At 32.4% G+C, this 18,768-nt stretch overlaps 1 protein-coding gene across 1 annotated transcript in view; it reads left to right on the forward strand.

The window, feature by feature from the left end:
- The first annotated feature begins 3,841 nt into the window (after positions 1-3,841).
- LOC124354809 overlaps positions 3,842-18,768 on the forward strand; it is a 39,636-nt gene continuing 24,709 nt past the window's right edge. Inside the window, exon 1 of the mRNA XM_046805537.1 lies at positions 3,842-3,891. Within this exon, the coding sequence (XP_046661493.1) occupies positions 3,842-3,891 (50 nt within the window). The remainder of the gene's footprint in view (positions 3,892-18,768) is intronic.

An 18,768-nucleotide genomic window follows, 5' to 3' on the forward strand; every position in this document is an offset into this window, starting at 1 on the left:
CTTTTGGTATAATTATCTATCATTAGTATAAAACACACTATTTATGAAAATTCTCATTAGGGCCTTGCCTTTAACTACCATTGACTTTAAATATTCCACACAAAATTATAAAACATAATATAAGTGCAAAATAGTTACAAATAAATACCTTTAAAAGCCCATCGTGTATGATGTTCCAAATAGAAGGCCCTAGCACTGAGCCCTGAGGGACACCCCTCTGTTACCCGACACTCCCTGGTACAATCGGCTGTAGAGCACTCCTGTCGTCTGTTGTCTCGTCGATAGGGACATAATGACCTTGCCCTAAGAGCTGAAAACCTAGCGCTACAAGCGCCTAGAAGGAAGATGACATTAGTCTACCGGTTGAGTGCTCTATGAGTGCAACTCCTCACAGTATCAGAAAACGCACTATGCGCAATCTTCGGAGTAGTTTCTTTTGAGATCGTGGATTAGGAGCGGAGATCTCTCTATCACCTTCAGGAATTGCCACCACTGATTGCTGTAGAACTCAATAAGGAAGAGCGGCTAAGGAGCCTATAACACTTGCAGAAAACTTGGGACCCCTCCACTGAGGGGAGATGGACAAGTTGTCTTATCCCTGAAGTAAGCAAGTAGTACGAGCACAACCATGAGGCAGTTAACTATTATCCAACGCAGATCCTTTTGGGACACGGGTGTTTCCAGGAGTAATAGTACAAATACAAGTATGAGAACTCCCCGGAGTGCCTGTCCTACAGTGGAGTTGAATAGAATGACGAGAATGTGGAGCATCGTGTGTTCTTTACAGGCCCACAATTCGAGTCACAGCGCGCAGAGCTAGTGGTTGTATCAAGAAACTAAATTACCCCAATTCTGTTAATAATTGCCTCAGAAACCAACTAGAAGAAGGTCAGCTCCTTTGTCATGGAAGTTCTTATTAAACTACAACCGAAAGAATACCTGATGCTTTAACCCGAAAAGTAATACCTAAAGATAGTTTCGCGGGGGCTGAATAAGGTAAGGTGATGAGGGGAGATATTTTAGTCTGTATAGGTTGTGGTCCGAAACACATCCAATGACCAGACAGAGCTCTACACAAGAAAGTGCGTAAAAACATTTCCCCATCAAAAATAATATAGTTCTTCTAGGGATTCCGATACAGTTTAAAAGGATGTGGATGTTTGATCTTTAAGAAAATCCTTTAGTTTTTTCTTTCACGAGCGATGTGGCCAAACTGTACGGTCAAAAATTTCTAACTTTCTCTGATATAATAGGTGTATGAATCAGGAATGCTCGTGATAATGGTGAGTTTGTGGGTCATTTGAGTAAGAGCTATAATCGTTTTGTTATGTTTTTTTATTCCTGGGTAATAGGTGGTCGTTTTTAAATAATGTAACAGAAGCTCGGTTGTGAACGGTTGTTTTAACCGCAATTCAGTAAACCACATCACGTGAAGAGGAGCAACGATGCAGGAAGACCTCCAATTCACTTATCGCCTATTGTGGTCGCCGGTTTCCATTACCGACCGAGATAAGTACTGCCCAGAACAAAATGTGTGGTAGATCCATCGGAAAAGTTAATCGTTCATATCCGGGCCATTGTTATTGACTTAGTGTCTGATCCATTACGGTTTGCTAATAGACATATAAGTTCTCACATTTTTATTCATAAATATTTGGTCATGTAGTAAGATTAGGTAATATATTGTATAGTTGGTTGGTAAACGTTACTGATATGTATAATTGTAACAACATAATGTATACTTTTGTATATATATGTTGCTCTTCACAGTTTCAAAGGGAGCTATGTGCGCCTGTGTTTAAAAGTCCGTGGGGGAGGGTTAACATACATTTACTAGGGGGGTGGCGGTGGAGTTGGTGGGGGAGGTTGGGTTTTGGTTGGTTTTATGGGGGGAGTGTTTGTGTGGTTACGGGCGTGGGACGGGTTTTGAGTGGGGGGGTGGCGAGAGGGGGGGGGGGTGGAGGGTTTTTATATACCCTACTCCTGATGAACTCTCTTTAGTTCTTGTTTTCATACCATGTCTGTAATGAAAATATTTAAAAAAAAAAATTTTTTAATCTGACAATTCTGGCGGAAAGAGCTGATGTTGCCTTTATGCATAGATGTTCTTAAAAGAGCTTAAGTCCCAGGGTTATTAAAAAAAGAACACAGATTTCATGGGTAGTAAAAAATGTTTAATGAAAAAGGTTTACAATTAATTATAAAAACCGTACAGGGTAAAAATGAAATATTGTTAACATTATATAGAAATGTCATATGTAATCAGTTAGTTTTATTACAAATTTTTTCAAAAAATTTCCCTGTTTACTTCTTTTATATAAAGGTAAAACATTTTCCTTAAATACTTCTTTTTTGGGCGATTGATAAATCTAACAGTTTTCTAGGTTAAGGATTCCAAGATTGACTGTTTTGTAGAGTCCTTATCAGTTACACCAGGGTTGAAAACAGTAGTGATCTATCACATGGTTCAATCTAATTGAACGTCTTTTTTGTTTTGTTACTACTCCTGGTTATTTCTTTTTTCTATACGGATCCAGGAAGGAAGCTGTAGGATATACTAACTTTTTGGTGTTTATGTATGGAAGAAGCCAGCTTGAATCAAAGTCAAGGAAATGGCTGTTCAGGCCTTCCTACAACTTTGATATGGTCCTTTCGTGGCGGGATTGTGATTATACGCACGCTTAACATCGTCATGGCGTTTCCAGCTTGTACACGCCTTCCCCAAACGTTTTTCAATGAATTGCAAAATTTACTAGTCAGCTGGAGAAAATACTATGTCCCATACACACAAGAAAACTTGGTGGTTAATTTGGTTCATAATAACGTCCAGGGAAATCAAATACATTTAACATGAAACACCATCATTCTGTTCTTTATTTGCCGCAGCAATTATCACTCCAATAATTGTGATCTGACGCTTCTATTAGTCATGTCTCATGTTGTTTATTACTCTGAACAAACAAGACGCCATATTTGGTTTCCACCACGAGACGATTGGCCTTCATGCCAAAGGCACTATAATTAGCCATCACTGGTGTTCAGTCAACGTGAATTGCCATAATTGTAGCATGATAACTGACGTGCATAAATACAATGTTCTGAATGAGTTAATTTTCCGGGATTGGGAATTTACTTTTTGAAGATCAATTACAAACAGTGCAAGTATTACTGGTTAGGAGAGGAGGCGGAACTGATACTGTCAGAGTCATTGATGTATATGGCTGATTCACTTTCTTACGATTGGTGTTGTTCTTGTTCAATCTTTTCGCTTTGTCCCTAAAAACGACTGGAGTCTTTTTACTTGTCATTTCGAGTTTTAAGGCGGTCACATTTTTTACCTGTGATCAACACAGAGCTGTTTCCTCAATTTTTAGATTTGGAAAAATTCATTCTTAAATAAAACTAGTGGAATAGAAAATTGTATGAGATTTTAATATTAGGAAAATTTTTCCAATAAACGCCTTGTACTAGGCGATACAGATTCGAGATATTGATCAGGTATTCCATAATCGAGGATCGGTTTTCTGTTGATGAGTGGCTAGGTTTCAGATGGTATGGATGTTAATATGGGTCCTTGGACCAAAATTTCTATCAGCCAGAGTGTATTTGAAAGTTTTTCAATCCTCCCATGGTATCCTTCAACAACAGTTTTGCCCATTTTTTTATTTTGCCACAAGATTTTGTACTATTTTAGGATATGAACTTAATTTCCAAATTATAGCCATAAATGTGTTTATACATAACCCGTTTGATATGGTGTCCCTTTCCCATTTCGGCACGATGTTAACTCACCAGTAATTTTGGGACGTCGGCTTTCTGTTTGGGGTATCATATTTACCTCATGTCGCCTCCTCTGAACACTGGGGAGAATCTCTATCCAGCCCAAGCAAGGTATGTGTTCTGTCGTTTTCGTTGTCAAGCTCATGGAGATTCTCTTTAAATAACTTCATTTTGTAGTCATCAGATAATTCACCTTTGCATTTGTACTTGCATTTGCACTTTTCCTGAAAGTAATAAAATTGCTTAGGAAATAGTATGGTTATATGGGTAATCAAGATTGACATAAGTTTTATATAGGATAAATGTTTAATTAAATTATTATACGAAAAGAATAAAACATTGGTTTTGGGATTTCAGTTCAAGAATTTTATCTACGGCTTAAACGATTTATGAGTTTTACCCTCTAGGCCTAATATTTCTTAAAATATAGGCTACCGTTATCCGTGTAGTTTGAGTAGTAGTGGGGCTAAATTGAGATACGGGATATCAGTAGCCATACTGTTAAATTATACCACTATTATTCTTACTTTTACACAAAGTTCATGTGCATACCTACTCCTGGATGTTTATAAATTAAAATTCCGGTAAAAAATATAACTTATGTTAGGTTTTATGTTTGCTATAAATTTATGTAGTTTTTATTCATTATCTATAACTACAAACAACAAAACTTACTCAAAATAAATATAATATTCGTTTAAGTTACAATCAAAATTAATTGAAAAAAACCAACTTTTAGCTTACTAATTAACCTACCTGTGTAAAAGGTGGATCTTTTGCAGAAAACTTCTTTGTAACCTTTCTCTTTTGCTTCGAATTAATGTATGGCCTTTCCACTTATTCCTTGCTTTCCGTTGTTTCATTTTAAAAGATTAATTATCCTTAGGATTTTCACTAAACGCTTTTAACTTATGATTATCCATTTTTACAGCATAATAACAATTTTATAACGTTTTTTATTTATTACACAACTCCACAGTACTCCACAGCTGTTTTAAAATGGTTGCCGGCACTTTAGCTCCAATATCACTGAAGGCCCAGCTGGGAGTTGCCCACCGGCAACCATCTGTGATTCATTGATTGCAGACTAAACATGAAACATAGTTGGCACAATAGGCTCCTTTAGAATATGGAACTCCACGTTGGAAACATAGGACTTACTTTAATTAGAAAAAACCTATTTTTTTGGAAATTTTTGGCACTTAGCTCCATTTGAACGGAAAGGCTATCATATTATATATTATATATATATATATATGAATAATAATTGCCCAAAAATCGCTTACGGGTTAAATTCCAAATTGTTAAGATTTCTTAAATTTTTCTGTTAAGCTGAAGATAATTTCCTAAAGGAAATTGCCTCCACAGGACCAAACCACACAGGTGGGATGGTTTATATTAGCAAAATCACAAAACAACAAGACCTGGGTGGAATTCCTAGCCTTACAGTAGGTTCAACTAAAAACTGAGGACAATAGAAGTTTTAAAAATTTATAGTCCAGCTACGATAGTCCTTGTAAGAAAATTGTTATGAAATTAAATGTGAAAGGAACATTGACATAACCATTGACAATTGACAAATCAACCTCATGTAACACATATCGGTTTTTGGGTTTGTTTTTTTATTAGGCATTAGGCTGAGCTGTTTACAATGTAACGAGAATTGAAGTATACACAAAAGAATCGAAAATAGACTTGAAGGATTAACTACTGTTAAGGGGACGTATCGTGTTCCTGGTTTCTAGTGGATTTCCTATTGGCACCCTTTAGAAATATTACTTATGATCTTGTCTTACTCTATAAAGAGAAGTGAACGTCAGACACGCAAAACACCGCAGACGGACAGACATAAAGGATAAACAACCACAGAGACTCTCCAGACGGTTTTAAGTGCCCTATATGTTACCCGTGTACACTTTACGTAGAAACTGTTTTACTCTATAATGAGAAGTGAAGGTAGAGCGCCACAAACACCGCAAGACAGAACAGATGTCAAGGATAAAACATACCAAAGAGACTCATCAGGCGGTTTTAGTGCCCTAATGGTACCCTTGGTACACCAGTAATCTCCTCTTCCTCTACCCTCTAGTCGCCAGACATGTACATTATTTGAATTAATCAGTGATATTGCAATTTTCTGTTTATATCTTGTTTATCTACACTGCATTGATCCTAGTCACGCTTATTTCTAATCCATATATTGTTTAAAAAAAAAGGATTTTTTTATTTACGAGTGTAATTCATTGTACGTAAGTAAGCTGATGATAAGTTGATTAGTGATATTATATCTATTCGGCAGATTAGTTTGCTCAAAAATTTAAAACCATTAATTGCCTTCTAAAAGTACATATAATTTTTATTTATGATCTGTTTTCAAACTGAAAAAAACTACTCATATAATATTAACAATGGAACTTAGGAACCTCATCGGCAATCCAAACATACATACGTACATCTGGGTACGTATGTAAAATCCAAAAAAGCCACATCTAAAAGTGTAGGTGCCTTCGACTGATACCAATTATGTTAAGAACAGCTATGGTACCAATTTTCACTATATAAATATAAATAAATTGTTGAAGATACATGGGGGATACCCTTTATTTTTACTTTGTTTTTATATTTATTTGGTTACCTGTTTTACTATTACTTTTAAAAAGTAATTTATTTGACCTGTATAAAAGTAAGACTAGTTTTAATTTTTACAGATTCATCGATTATGTATATCTCTAAACATTAAAAGACTGAAATAGTAATTTTTACTTTTTTAAGGAAGAGGACACTCTTAGCGGTACTATGTTTGACTATTTAAATGTTTAATGTGCCATTGTGCTATAATTATTTTTTTCTAATGTTTTATATTTTAAATCTTTTAGTGATAAGATTATGTTATGGGTATTAAAATATATTTATTTTCATTAAATTAATACTGTGCAATATATTATTCAAAAGTTCACTACTGATTTAATATTTGTAATTATTAAATAATATACAGAATTTTATGTTTACAGTTTTTCCCTCTAAAGAATATATAATAGATTAAAATAGACTGTATAGTTTCTAGAAACGACTACATGGTTTATTTTCACACGAAATATAACAGTAATACAACGATAATACGGTTATTTAGTTTAAATAATAGTACCCTTAGTTCTAAAAGGAACTTTACACTGGAGTTGAATGGTGTTCAGCATGAGTAATTTGAGGGTATCTCTTGTAGAAATCGCAAGAGGAAGGATATCTTATTCATCATCTTGGAAGAAAGGGATGCCAGCTCTGTTTGAGCCTTCCCCAAACAAAGAGGACAGTGGAAGGTGTTCCCATGTTTACGCAACCTAACCTCGGCAGTAGGCTATCTATAATAACACTTCGATGAAAGCTTTAGGCGTGTAAAAAGTCTCATAAGAGAAAAACAACCAAGGCATATAAGAGAATAGAACTGGTTTAAAACATTTGTTCTTGACGAAAAGATGTAATCGAACTGATAGACTGTTTTACTGTAATTTGTTTAAAGTACATTATTGAATATGGTTAGTTAGAATTTATAATATGATATTGGACATTAGCATCCAAGACAAAAAGTATAACACTGCATTTTGAGGATTGAAATATATATTTTTTTCAGGTTTAAACAAATTTAATTTTTTGATGGCAACCAACCGTCCCCTTTCTTTTGTTTGTGCATGTTAATATATTGGTATTTTATACACTTGAAGAAGTGGGTAAATTTCAATCCTTGATACGTTGTGTAATTTATGCGACATAAAACGATGGCTAATGGCCATTAGAAAAGAAAATTAAATTACATTGCATCTGTTTCCTCTTTATTTTTTGTATCTCTTATTAGAAAACAAGAAGAATGGGGATGAGAAATTACTCTAGACACTTTACGATACGCATTAACAGGAGATTAGCCCAGACCTGGCGCCGAGCCATAACATTCTCTGCCAAATGCGCTAAAATACTTGTTTACAAGCCTATTTATCCACACGTTTATCTTTTCATCACTATCCAAACATTGAAAGAGTATGATTGTGAAACTTATAACATATGTTTGCTGCAATGCATTTCTTACGGGTATTTCTGTAACTTTTAGAGACCAGTGGGGCGGAATCCTGAATCGGGAACGGGATAAAAAGTATCCTATGTCCTTCTCCCAGTTCTTAGCTACCTCCCTACCAATTTTCAGCCACATCGGATCAGCCGTTCTTGACTTATAAATAGTGTAACTAACACGACTTTCTTTTATATATATATATATATATATATATATATATATATATATATAGATTAAAGTAAAATACTAATAGATTGACTGTATGGACTCCTTATTATCATTTAATAAATTGGTTTAGATTTTCATTTTTTATTATTTTTGTTTTAATTTATTTTATATTTTAGAGTAAAAAACAGCAATGTTTTTACTATATTAATGTGTGTTAAATTCATATCAGACTGTGCATATCTGTTTTGAAAAAGAGACAACAATTAGTTTCACTAAAACATAATTTGCCTTTATTATATTGTGAAATAATTTTAGAACTGCTAATCATCACAGGTTCCAAGACAATTTTTGAAATTATGGGTTGCTTAGCGTTTTAAACATGCATCGTAATTTATTCTTAGGCACGCAGAATCATAATTTCTTACATCATCAACATACGAAGCTTCACACTGTAATATCATAATATATTATCTTTTTTTTATTTAACCTTTCTGAATATTTTCAGACAAACTTGTCATGCATAACAAATACAGATAGGTATTACAAATACTAAATGGATTAGGCACGTTTATTACATTTCCAAAATTGTGTTACGAATTCTATTTAATTAAGCTCGTATAAAAGAGGTATGTATCAATAAACACCTGATATTACAGCCTGACCCTTGAGTTTACCAACCATGCACATTTGCGTTACGTGACAATTGAGCAGTGAGCATGTGATAAAATGTTACTTATCACTATCATCCGGTACCTTAGTCATCTTCCTGACCTTAACGATTAGTGGTAAATGGAATATGTAAGGTGTAGGGATACGATCAGCAATGGCTACAAGTGTATGTACCATTAACACCTGGGTGCCACAGTCTGATTCCTGAGCTTATCGATGAGTGGTATAAGGGTATGTGGTTACAAGGGCAGAGCACCATACGTTGAAAGTGTATTTTCCACTAACAAATGACGCCTCAGTACGAGTACTGATCTTAACGATCGATAAAACGTGTGGATGAGGAGTGCAGAGACAGAGCACCAAGAGATAAAAGTATAAGTACCACTAACACCAGGTACCGCAGTCTGATTCTGAGCTTACCGATTAAATAGTACCTGTTTTAAGTGGAGTGTAGGGACAAAGTAGCAAGGGATGAAAGTGTGTGTATCACTAACAGCAGGTACCGCAGTCTGATTCTGAGCTTACCGATTAAATAGTACCTGTTTTAAGTGGAGTGTAGGGACAAAGTAGCAAGGGATGAAAGTGTGTGTACCACTAACACCAGGTACCGCAGTCTGATTCTGAGCTTACCGATTAAATGGTACCTGTGTTATGTGGTGAGAAGGGACAAAGTAGCAAGGGATGAAAGTGTGTGTATCACTAACACCCGACACCACAACCTGACTCCTCAGCTTAAGGTACACGCTCCGTTTCATACCAAGTAAGTAAAATAGGACATTGTTATGTACGATATAGCTTTGTTCAAATATATCTTCCAAAAAAGGATTTATAAACAATTAAAACGTACTTTTAATAATGCCAGTACTAATTTGAAATATTAGTTGCATTGTTGTTTTTAAGCTACTGATTTGAAGCGTGTATTTAAATGTACGTTAAATGCCTTATGTCTTATCTCTGATATCAAAACGATACAGATCTTAAATAATACATTACTCAAAGTTCTGTGGAGAGTAGGTTTTGAGTCCTGTATTTACAAATACTATTTTTTTTTTACTCCCGATTCCATGAGATAAATGTATGTTACTGTCAGATTACCACCAAACCTGTGTTATGTGTATAAAACTAGGTTATTTTAGTATCGTATCGTAGTTACTTAAAAATTTTTACGTTAACTTATCTTGAAAATAGATAACGGCAAATATCATACCTAGGAAATTTAAACATACGAAACACATTGAAACAACCTATAATTTATTATTTTTATGTAACACTAGTAGTAGAACATTTTTGCTACTTTTAAATTAAAGTTTAATTTACAGTTAGGTATTACAATACATTTTAGACTCATACTTAACATTAAAAAATATAATACACTCACACCCCCTCCATCATCATCCTGTGGAGTGCACGCAGACCTGCCCTGTTTGTATGATAATGAATATCATTAAATCTACATAGTATTTACATTTTTACGTCTCACCTCTTAATTAAAGTCCTTCGTACTCGTATACGTTGCTTAATTGAGGAAAGCTTGCATATACTGTGGTCTATCTATTTACTGGGTTAGTCTGAAGTAAACAAGACGTTAGTATGTTAAGCTAAACAGCATCTTAAAATATTTTTGTAATTACAACCAAGCAGTTTAAATATAAAATTTTGATTTAATTGTAACATAACCTGATTTTTATATTATAGGATAATCATTTTCGATTTCACTCTACTATGGTTAGTTGTTAGAATATAAAGTGAAGTTTTAAAAATGTACTCTTTTTTAAATATATTTAATAGATTGTAGATTATACAGGTAACTGTTTTAAAAACTACTTCTAATTTTAAGGAATTTGCAAAAAGGTAGATCAATTCATTAACAGTTTAATATAATGTAATTATAAATATCTAAATATTTTTTCGTTTACTGTATAAATTAAATATTATAGATTATATTATTAATAGTTGAATCGTTCATACATTAAAATATAACTTAAAACAATACTTGTAATGGATCTATAAATCTTAGTCCATAAGGAAGACAATGGGCAAAGATACATAATCTTAGCAATTATGTCTTGAATGTAACTTGAAAATTAAAGGAACAGATTTAAATTTTGATACGATGTAAAACAGGGAGATTGCAGTTTTCGTATGCTAAAGGCTGAAAAAGCTTCATCACCCTGATTCATATACTTTACGAAATACATTTTTACATACATAAGAATATAATAAGAGAAGAACATTATGTTTTACTAGTAGTAACATCAATACCTTTAGAAGTTATACGTGGCACAATTAGGATACAAAATCAAATCATATAAATATATATATATATATATATATATATATATATATATATATACAGTATATTAGGTTATTGCCACTTATACAATTTAATGAAAGTAAATAAAAGTCATTTGACAGGTATTCGGTCTTCCGATCATATGTTAGTTTGGTTATTTAAACCCATATGTGAAAGAAACGGCCAAATACAAAATAATTGAATCGTAAAAAGTGAGGGCTCTGTGGTTTAATGGTAGCACATTCACCCGGAAAGTGAGAGATCCGGGTTCGAGTCCCAGCGGAGCAAGTACTTTTTGTGATTCAATGTTTATTGAAATTAAATTAGGTTATTGCCACTTATACAATTTAATGAAAGTATATATATATATATATATATATATATATATATATATATATAATTGTACTGAAGCTAAATATTATCCGTGAGAATAATACTTTATACAGTAAACTTCCTTTACTATCGTGCTTGTAAAATTATCAATCCATCTACCACAATTGTGGTTTAACTTCTTAACTGATTCTTTTAAAAACAATTTCGCGGACTATAATAGGTAAATTGAATATTTTTCTAAATTGCAAGATTAAAATCGTTTTGGAGGGGGTTTATTTGGCAAGAAACCAAATAAAGGCGCATTTCCCACAGTAGAACCATTTAAACACCTCTTGGTTAGGATGTATGTACCAAATTCTGCGTGAACGATTTGTATACTATGAATATTAACCAATCATAGTTTTTTAATGCTATTTAGTAAATGGGGTGACGACACCGGTTAAAAAGTATGATTAACACAAATTTCAAAGATTTTCAATTTGATATCTACCAAAGTTAATGAACCTCTTCTTCACAGTAATAAATGAAGAATAGCCTATGACCTTTTAAATAAGAGGGAAAAGGTCCTAGATCCAACACAATAGTTTCATATGCTTATTTAGAGGTATAAGATCTATCACATTCAATTGGATATCTACTGAAGCAAATGGTATTCCGGACTCTTTATATATTACCCTTTCAGCTCCAAGTGGATATAAAAGATTTTCAAGTAGACATTTATGTATACCCTATGAAAGAGTATTTATATGTATACAATACCCATAATAACACTAATAATAAAACAATAAATATGAACCACTTATATTTAGATTAGAAATAATGCCATGAGTAATAATAGTTTACAACGTAAAGATAAAATTTTGTAAGTGGTAAAGTAATAAACATCTAACAAAATAGAACAAACTATAGTTGAAAACTAAACTTAGTTGGTGCGTGCTTTATTCACTGACAACACTCCGCGGTCCACTTTACAGCTTTAGGAACTTTACTTAAACAACGAGATGTCACAACATAACTCAGTTTCCTTGTTATAACGTTGTTTATTGGTGTTTTGTGCTGCAGTCAACTTCGGGTTTTATTAGGGCTTGTAACTTTCATATTCTTTTATTGCGCAGATCAGTGGATTCCCTGTACATGATTGCGTTTTCACTCATTTTACTTGAGAAATATATATTATATTTAGACTTTGTCGTTGTTTCACAAAGTTTAGTATTTAAATAATAAACTATTCAGTCGTAATATGATTATTAACTGTATTAATTAATTTCAATTTTATTTTAGTCTATATTGTATTTTTGATGTTGGCAAAACAGCAGTAGGCTACTTTTTTCTGCTACTGAAATGACAAGAACTTATTAGTTAAAAAATTAAAAAAAAAATTATCTATCTGACCAATACTACAGAAAAACATTAGATCAAGCTTGAACCATTACTCCTGAGGGTAAACTGTTACATAAAATAACACAGTTGCGATGCATTTGTGTATAAATTATATGATTAATGAGCATATGGAAATTTGTCAGGAGAACATTGATCGAAGTGAAAAACTAATATATCAAAATCTGATATTAGTATAAGGTAGAAGTATGCCACACCACGTGTCGTAAATGGTTCCACTGAGGTTGCATGTAGCATTTCAATTCTATAGCACATTTCATTCTCCTGATGTCTTGCGGAGAGACAGAAAGAGAGTCATGAGAAAAAATTCCCATATCATATATCTCATTCTTGTAGAAATGATATTTTATGCAAAATTTCTACATCTTTCTTGAAATATCCTTCCATATGATAGATTCAGATTTTGTCATTAAATTAAATATCAGTGTTTAAATAATGAAATTATACTCACCAAGTCACTGTAAAATACTGTTATACTACTTATTTCACATGTTTAAACCTCTTATATTATGAGTATTGGGTTTGTTACCAAATTTATTTGTTGTGCTATATTCTCGCTTTAGTATGTTTCGATAATGCTAATCCAAATTCCATAGAGTGACATGCACCATCATCAAACTTAGTGTTCCTCATATAAAAATGAAGCCTCATAATATGAGACGAAATTCTTTATATAGCGGCGAAGTATGACTTAAAACTCCTCTCTTTCACCTAACCTGTTGCATAGTTTTAAGTCTACATCTCAGTTCGTTTTATAAATATTGTGAGGAAATTGAGACAGGCAGAAATTAAATTTGTCCACCTCAACGAGCGAAACTCAGCCAAAAAGACTCGGAAAATGTTGTATAGCCACATTATAAAGATCTCTATTTCTGTAATAAATTATTGGAGATAAAGATATATATTTCGGGGATGCTAAACATAAAAAACAGTATTTTTTTATATTAAAGAACTAGATGTTAAGTCGTAAGTATTTTTAGAAGAGGAATAAACGCATTTGATATTTTTAACAATATTAGCTCAGTAATATTATAATTATGTTACTGATGGTTTGTTCATTCATCAATGAAACGTTACGATTATATTGTTAACTTATGTGGAGCTAAGTTTTCCAATGACATAAGTCGAACTAACTTTCAATCGTTCCTATATTGTCATTTCCATGCTACGTAAACTATGTTTTCCATTAAATTAGATTTTAAATACTTCTTAATATACATATTAAAAGGAATTAGACTTGATCTCTATCTTTAGTGATACAGAAAATTTAAATATTGTGTATAAAGCAAAATTGACAAGGAAAGGATAAATCGAGATTTTCCTTAAATTTATTCCTCCTGAAATATAAAATTGCAAAAGTAAAGTAAAGTAAAGTAAAGAATGTCTTATTTTACCAGGCGCAGTTAGGGCTAAGAAGCCCTCTCTAACACTTAACCTGGGGACCAACGGCTTAAAGGTGACTTCCGAACCACCACCAATGGCCGGGCAGGCGGGCTGCTTGCAAGGACAGGATTGCTTAGCGATCACCCATCCAAGCAGCAGCCAAGCTCGACGTTGCTTGATCTGGTTATCTTGCGATAACCGCCGTACCCGCTACACTACGCCATTGGCTAGTGCACTAAAACGTGACTCATTAGGTGTTACTAATATAAGTATGATATTAAGACTAAAAAGCAATAGGTATTCTTTATCACAACGGGGAAATAGCCAAATTAACCAAAATTCATCTTAACCACAAGATCTATTATATTACGCATCATTATATTGTAATATTATTTCACGTAATATTTTAATACAGCTAGAATATTTTTGCAGTAAACTACTCGCTCAAAAACCGAATTAGGGATGGAATTAATTATTCGCAAGTTGAATAGAATAATTAATAGAATAATTAGAAGAATATTAAAATTTATAATTTTAGATACAATTTTCAACGTGCAAATATGTTATATCTTAGGAAGGAAGAAAAAAATGGAGTAATAATATTTTAGAATTTAATACATAGTAATCAAGAGCGTCGTGGAACTTTTCAATACACAATAGCTGGACTGTTCAAATTTCATTTTAGAGTTTGTTATTAATCCCAAACCACGGCTTTGTATGTTTGCTCTGTCTCTTTACCTTACATATAACCTGAGTTAGTTACATAGCAGAGAAATATTACATTGTTATAGTTACCTGGTTTCTCAAACCTTTTATATACATAAAACACTGGTGATTGTGTTAGCTAAATTAGTAACTAATTTTTTGGAAAATAGTCATACAACACTACTACAATAATCATTCTGAGGAAACCTGATTAAGTTATCTACTTACCCCAATATTTGTTTTTAAGAATGTTCTCTGACAAATTATTACTCAGTTTTTAGTAAAAATATTGAATTTTCCTGTATCAGGTGTATACAGGATTTTTGGGGGGAGATTTAATATTTTATCCGATGCACTAATGAGGCTAAATATTGATATATCCTGTGCGCGTAGACGTTTTAAAACTAATTCTGCACGACTAAAGTATTATTTGTGAATCGTATTTAATAATCATCATACATTTCAGTTATTGATGAATTATATTTTTTTAAATCGATTTTATGCTGGTAGCTATCGGTGTGTGCAAGTCCATGCAAATAACCGATTTGGACGACGACTATTCTGTCATATTACCCAAGTTTTGTCTGACAATACTCTATCCAGTAGGGAGTTAGTGTGATAAAATGGGGGAAGTGTGAATTGTGTTTCTGCGTCGTTACCCCTTTCTACTGCTGTTTGATGGATTAAGTTAACACCTTGGTATTGAGTACGTGTTGAATATTTAACGTAAATTCCGAGCCGATTGATTTTCAAAACACATTTCAAAAGTATTTTTACGGTTACTGTTTAAAAGTTTCTCACGTGCAGTGAATTTACAATAATATATCTTACACATTATATACTATTTTAAATTCTAATGTTTTATTTACTTTGTTACACACGTAAGCTATCAATTGGTGTTATTTCAAAAACTGGGCTCAGCGAAAAATAATGTGTCACTTTAATCTGGACATTCTTACGAATTTTCAGGAACGGTGCATCACTAACCGCAAATGGCGAGATTCTAGGGTGCAAGGGCAATTCGATAGGTCTAGTCTACTGCGGGAGATGACTGTTGGAGTTGGTGGGATTCGTTCCTTAACCTCAGAGGTTCTTGCTAGCCTCAAAGTAAGGGTGTGCCATCCCATGCCTGCTTTAACTAGAGATGCTGGTTCAGAGCTGACTTCCCCTTCTTTCAAGGGGACATGACTTGAGATTAGTGACATAAATTCTTCCTCATGAATTTCGATAGGAGGCAGTCTCTACCCCTAACCTTACTCATCCAAAATATTGAAAAATTAATTTCTCCATGGCATTTCCTATAAAACTAAAATACTCGTATAGTTATTATTTGTAGTGTAATAAATCTGTATCATTTCAAACATTGCAGTAACTTTACTTCACGTTTTTTCACTGTGATACCTGTAAATTGGAACATTATAAAATATAATTCAGTACCTTTATATTAGTAAAATTTAAGTCAACCATAACTTGATGATCAATTATACATTTTACTCAAATGTCTATCATAAATTATTATTATTTTAGGTACTAGAAATATCTGCTTTGATTTTCCGTTTTAATTTATCGTTTATTGAAGTTTAACAACATAATAATAATTCCCTCTAATTTTAATCCAATTAATTCTAATTTCATTTCCCTCAAAGAGCGCATATTTTAACCTGTAATATAATCCATAGTTATTTAAAAATACCTAAAAACACATCCTAGATTTTACCTTGTCATAAAACCCACATTTGAAGTTTAATAAATTTTTTATTAAAGTATTAAAATTATAACGTACCGTACAAGATACGTCCTTGCCTGTGATACCTGTATATTGTTGTAATTCGAGTTCTGAGTACCAAAAAACAAATATTACTACTATTAATCATTGTAACCTGCATAGTTTACAATGTTATTAGTTTAACATTTATTTGCTTATAATTATAAGTATTGCAATTATTATAACCTCGTAAGAATTATTGATCATAGTTAACAATATCCCAGGCATCGTAATATTATGAATAAACTTGCTAAGCTTACTATCCGTACTTTAATTCACTTGTAAACAATAATAATCAGGAATAATAAATATCTAAACAAACAGAATTGACATATTAGGTAACCGTATGTCTTATTTCTATGTCACAAGAGAGATAAAAAAATAAAGTGGTCACATTTTTGTGATGTCATAAATTATGCGTCTTCTGGCACCAAGCAGGGTTGGGTTCACTCCAAGCCACATGCAGAGATCTGCAAAGCTTAAGTTCTCTACATCAACTTCACTGCCCATAATTCACTTTTAAATCAAACACTACACTTCCTATATATTAAATATACTTCTTTCAAAACTATCCTAAAAAATTCCTTTTTTGATACGAAGCCAAATTAATGACAGTCTTAATTGAAAGTCTGAATTTTATTGGTAAGTAAGAGAGCCAGATTTAAATTTGTTATATATTTTATGGATTTTAAATAAATTATATCAAACAATAGATAGTCTGACCTTGTTTTTTTTGGTTGCTAAACACGGGAAATCATATTCAAAGTTTAAACCAAATGTTAGTACCATATCTTAGATTTCTTAGATTAACAGATTGTCATAAGTAATGTAGATAGTGATCGTTATTCTATTTCTGAAAATCATCTTTGAATAGCTATGAATAATTAGGAACGCTTTCCAGCAATGTCTTTCTATAATAACTATTTCATCTACATAATAATATATCATTAATATACTAATTTAAATAAATATGAATATAACTGGCAGAACTACTGACATATAACAAGTAAAGATTGGGAGATGCTAAATACAACAAAGTAACAGTTACGTTGATTGATACATTTTCTGCAAGACTATAGTAAGATTTTAAACTGAAAACAACTACAGTATATTAGTACAATAACAAAATTGTAGCTAAAATTTCGATTTCTAATGAACGATAATATAACGTATCACTTTTCCATCAAGATCTTTATTTGGATTTTTCACAAAATAAGTAAATGAAAGGTTAGGCTAATATTGCAGATTCTAGGACATAACGATGGCTTAGTGATTAAACACCCTTACCAAATGTAAATTGCAACAGATGAAATAGTGATATTGACGTCGAACTGAGATGTAAGTAAATGCAATTTAATTTTAATTACATATATTTGAGACTATTTATTTTGCTGCACAAAATTTATACTGCTTATTTAAATCTTTTGTAAATATTAACTAAGGTTTTAGAGTAAATAAAGAAATTTGATTTCATTAACATAGAATATAATGAATAATGTAAGGTATGCAGGAATACGAAGTTGAATAAATGACAAAATATATTTTTTTAATAGAGTAATTTTTCTTTGTTGTGAAGTTAATGTTTAACTAGATCAAATATACTTAACGGTTCAAAACTCGGACACTGGATTTAAATTAAATATTATCTACCAGTTGTCATTTAAAAGCGGCGAGTGTTTTTGTTAAAAACAATGTGCAAATCCACAGTAAATCAAAGTCAGTGTCACCAAACCTGATGCAGCTCGCGGGCTGACAATGCTAGCGGCGGTGTTTACTGACATATTCATTTCGGAGAACATGACATTTGTGAAGGGTGACTTGTCGTAATAGCTTACTGAATTGGTGGATGGCCAATTTAAGGCTCATCAAAGGTAAAAACACAGCATTGCCTTTATTTTTGGAGTAAATTTCTCTAATAAAGGAACTACATATATATTTTGATTTTGATAGCCAAGATATCTTAATTTCAGTGTCACTGCAGTTCTCTTAATATTATGCTTATAAAAAATATGTATTTCACATAAAAAAATATTAAAATGGAAATATTGAGAAGTTTATTCAAAGCAGTGTATTTTGTATAACATGGTTGTATTTTAATGTATTGTTATTTAATTTATTTTACTAGTATTTAATAGGGACCAAACACGCAGTGACGACTCAAAACATATCATGTATTCAAACAAGAATAACGAGTAAATAACACCAGAACTTAATATA

Source organism: Homalodisca vitripennis, chromosome 1 (assembly GCF_021130785.1).
Source record: "Homalodisca vitripennis isolate AUS2020 chromosome 1, UT_GWSS_2.1, whole genome shotgun sequence".
Lineage (NCBI taxonomy): Eukaryota > Metazoa > Arthropoda > Insecta > Hemiptera > Cicadellidae > Homalodisca > Homalodisca vitripennis.